Source organism: Silene latifolia, chromosome Y, assembly GCF_048544455.1.
Source record: "Silene latifolia isolate original U9 population chromosome Y, ASM4854445v1, whole genome shotgun sequence".
NCBI classification, from domain to species: Eukaryota; Viridiplantae; Streptophyta; class Magnoliopsida; order Caryophyllales; family Caryophyllaceae; genus Silene; species Silene latifolia.
The window spans coordinates 83,022,050-83,025,512 of NC_133538.1; the positions used below are offsets into that span (position 1 = coordinate 83,022,050).

The 3,463-nt window shown below is 35.6% G+C and overlaps 1 protein-coding gene across 1 annotated transcript; it reads left to right on the forward strand.

The window, feature by feature from the left end:
- The first annotated feature begins 1,784 nt into the window (after positions 1-1,784).
- Positions 1,785-2,951, forward strand: LOC141628420 (protein FAR-RED IMPAIRED RESPONSE 1-like). Its single transcript, XM_074441567.1, has 2 exons — positions 1,785-2,124; positions 2,416-2,951. The coding sequence occupies exons 1-2, from the start codon at positions 1,785-1,787 to the stop codon at positions 2,949-2,951; spliced, it is 876 nt and encodes a 291-aa protein (XP_074297668.1).
- Positions 2,952-3,463: the final 512 nt, after the last annotated feature.

The following is a 3,463-nucleotide window of genomic DNA, read 5'->3' on the forward strand; positions in this document are numbered from 1 at the left end:
TATTTGTGAGTACAAACACACCATAAGAACCAAACTCACGAGACCCCGCCTATCTCTCTCTCTCTCTCTAGAGAGAGAGAGAGAGAGAGAGAGAGAGATGCGGGATCCAGTGAGAACAAACACTCGGTGAGAATGGTGAGAACGACCTATAACAATGGGATTTAAAACAAAAATATTACGGACACTGATAACGTATTACGCGAAACATTAAATACGGAAATTAAACCTGACATAAAAACAATCTTTCCTTCTCTCTCTACCTTCCAAACCTTTTTCCCCAAATCAGGTAATAAACCTGCAAAAACCATCAAAAATCCGCGAATCTCATTAAATACAAGGGCCAAAATTGACGAAATTGATCATAATCAATGGCGTTGATCATCTATTGAATGTGTGATTCTAAGATTCCTTGATTGATTCTGTGTAATTGATGCATGTACACGGGATTTTGTGATTTTGATTGGCTTTCCTCTTTTATTTCAATTGTATAATACCATGGATGCTGAGGGTTCTAGCTAATTGGTTGAACATACTGATGTAATTGTTCCAGCTGTTAGTAATGATATCGCGCAATCATCATCTCATCTATGTATGTACATATGCCAATCGGTTGAGATAAACTTGTATGAATTAATTTTTTATCATCTTCTAATTGATGTATCTATCAATATATTTGTTACGTATTCATACTCATTTAAGCATAGAAGACGAACTACTTTGCTTGCTGCTCATATGTTATTAGCTTGTTTGGTATTAAAAATCGATGAGTCTGATGGATAAGCACAGTTGTCTAAGCAGTCTGATTAGTGTATGTGGTTCTCAAATTGTTTGAGAGTTAATTTAACCAGTAGATACACTTAAGTATGCTGTGTAGTTAAATAGCGTGTATAGTAGTATAATTGATGCAGATGTCTTCTGTGAGAAGCGTACCTGGAAGTATAATGAAACAGCCCTTAATTAACCAATGTATAGTCAGATAGTATTGTGTAGATGATTAGTGTATCTATTAGTATAATTGATGCGGTTGTGTTTTTCAGTAGCGCATTTAGTATTATAATTAAGGGTTAGGCTGATTCATGACCTATTAAATTTTTACTTTCTGCGTATGCCGTTGTTTTTTTTATTGTGATTAGTGTATCTGGACGTCTAAATTAAAGTAGTCAGTTATAAAGATAAAATATGGCGGTGATTAGGCGCAGATGATAAAGGAAAGTATGTGATTGTTGACTTTCATGAAGGTCAAGCACACCTTCTCTCTACCCCAAACACAGTGGTGTATTTGACTGAATCACGAAAACTAACCCTTATACATAAAACTATGATTGTTGAGAATTTAAAGGTGAATAAAGGGCTTGTGCAGAGTTTTAGGATGTTTAAGGAATATGTAAAAGGATATCAAAATGTGGGAGCATCGCTAGAGGATTTCAAAAAATTTTGGAGAGATGCGAAACAATTCATAAAAAATTATGATACTCAAATGATGATTGAGAATTTCATGCAAAAGAAAGCTATGTGTAGTTCTTACTTCTTTGATTTTAATGTTGATGATCGTGGGCGACTTTTTAGAGTTTGTTGGTTTGACCCTATAACGATAAAAAAACTACAGCCTTTTTGGTGATATGAAATCCTTCGACACAACATTCAATATGAATACATATAAAATGATTTTTGTACCTTTTACGAGGGTTGACCATCACTAAAAATGTGTGACATTTGGAGCAGGACTTATAAGAAAGGAGACTGATGAGGATTTCGTATGGTTCTTTCGGAATTTTCTGAGCGCAATGAGTGATAAGTATCCTGTGTGCGTAATTAATGACCAAGATTTAGGCATAAAGTCAGAAGTTAAGACAGTGTTCGGGGACAAAACTCAGCACAAATATTGCATGTGGCATATCATGAAAAAACTGCCTGACAAGATCGGATCTACACTCTATAGAGAAACTAACTTCATGAAAGAATTATGTTCGTGTGTTTGGGTAGAAGGCAATGAACCGGCTGAGTTTGAGGAACGGTGGTGTTCAGTTGTATCCTCATACGGGCTATCCGACAATGAATGGTTAGATACAATGTTTGACAAAAGGGCTTCCTGGATCCCAGCATATTTCAGAGATTTGTTTATGGGTGGACTAATGAGAACTACGTCCATATCTGACTCCGAAAATAGCTTTTTCAGGAAATTCATGAATCCAAACTTAACGTTGGTGGAGTTTCTGATGAGGTTTGAAAGCGCTATGGACGCTCAAAGATGGAAACAGTCAAAATTAATTACCGAGTAAAAAAACTCCTTCCCTGATCTAGAAACACCTCACTCTTTGGAAAAGCACGCTTCTGAGTTCTACACTCCAGTTATATTTTCTGAATTTAAAAATAAGCGGAAATCTGCCTGTTTCATATGTGGTGTTAAATTTGTAGGGGTTGCTACAAGTGACAACATTCCCATTATTGATCGTGAAAAAAATAAGGTCTACTATGTTAGTTTTATTTCTGATAAGGTGAAATTGAATTGCTCCTGCAAAAAGTTCGAGAGACATGGTATTTTGTGCCGTCATGTGCTTTATGTGTTGAAGGAGCAAGGCTTCGACAAAGTTCCAAACCAGTATCTGTTATGTAGGTGGAGCAAATTGGCAACATGTCAGCCAATTTGTAATAATGCGCCTGATACTTTAATCAATGATTTCAACGCATTAGATGTTAGAAAAAACAAAATTGGTAGCCTATGGTTCGAAGTATTCTCATGTGTGACACTCGCTGAACAGAAGCCTGAGTTTGTAGATGAATTAATGGACATTCTTAAAGGTTTCAAAGACAAGATACACGCACAAAGCAGTACGTCTGAATGCAGTAGTAGTAGTAACACGGGTGATAGGCTGAGAAATAAAACTAAGGAGCTTCAAATGCTGTTAGGAACAAAGATATCGACGGAGGTTGTTATCTTACCTCCTATATAGTCAAAGACAAAAGGGTCTGGAAAAAGAATGGTATCCCAAAAGGAGAAGGCAGCGAAAGAACACAAAAAAGCGCCCAGAAAATGCAATGCTTGTGGAGAATTAGGATTCCACAATAGTCGGAATTGTCCTGGGAGAGCATGATTTCATATACAGGTACGCTATTAATTATAATGCATTCTTTAAAGGATAATTAATTAGTATAATTTTTTACACATCTATATATAGTGAATGTAGTAGTATACATTTACGATAATTTGAAAAATTATGTCTTAACAATCTATGTAATAATATGTGTGCATATAGGTGTAAGATCATTTAGGACTGGTTCAAGTGATCAAATAGTCTACTTATGAGACATTCCGTTACATTTTGTCATGATTGGGAAGACTATTTTGGATTTTAATTCATATTTGGGGTGTCTTTTGTTTTTGGATCGTGGTTTAAATAAGAATTATGAACCCTATTAGGGCAAAATGAAACGTGTTAGTGTAAATCCGCTATTAATTTAGGAA

What these genes read in the sequence shown, in the direction of transcription:
- LOC141628420 (XM_074441567.1), top strand. Translation starts at nt 1,785, where the DNA reads ATGAGTGATAAGTATCCTGTGTGCGTAATTAATGACCAAGATTTAGGC. An exon ending in TTTCAGAGATTTGTTTATGG is followed by an intron (nt 2,125 to 2,415) that starts GTGGACTAATGA and finishes TTAAATTTGTAG; the next exon opens with GGGTTGCTACAAGTGACAAC.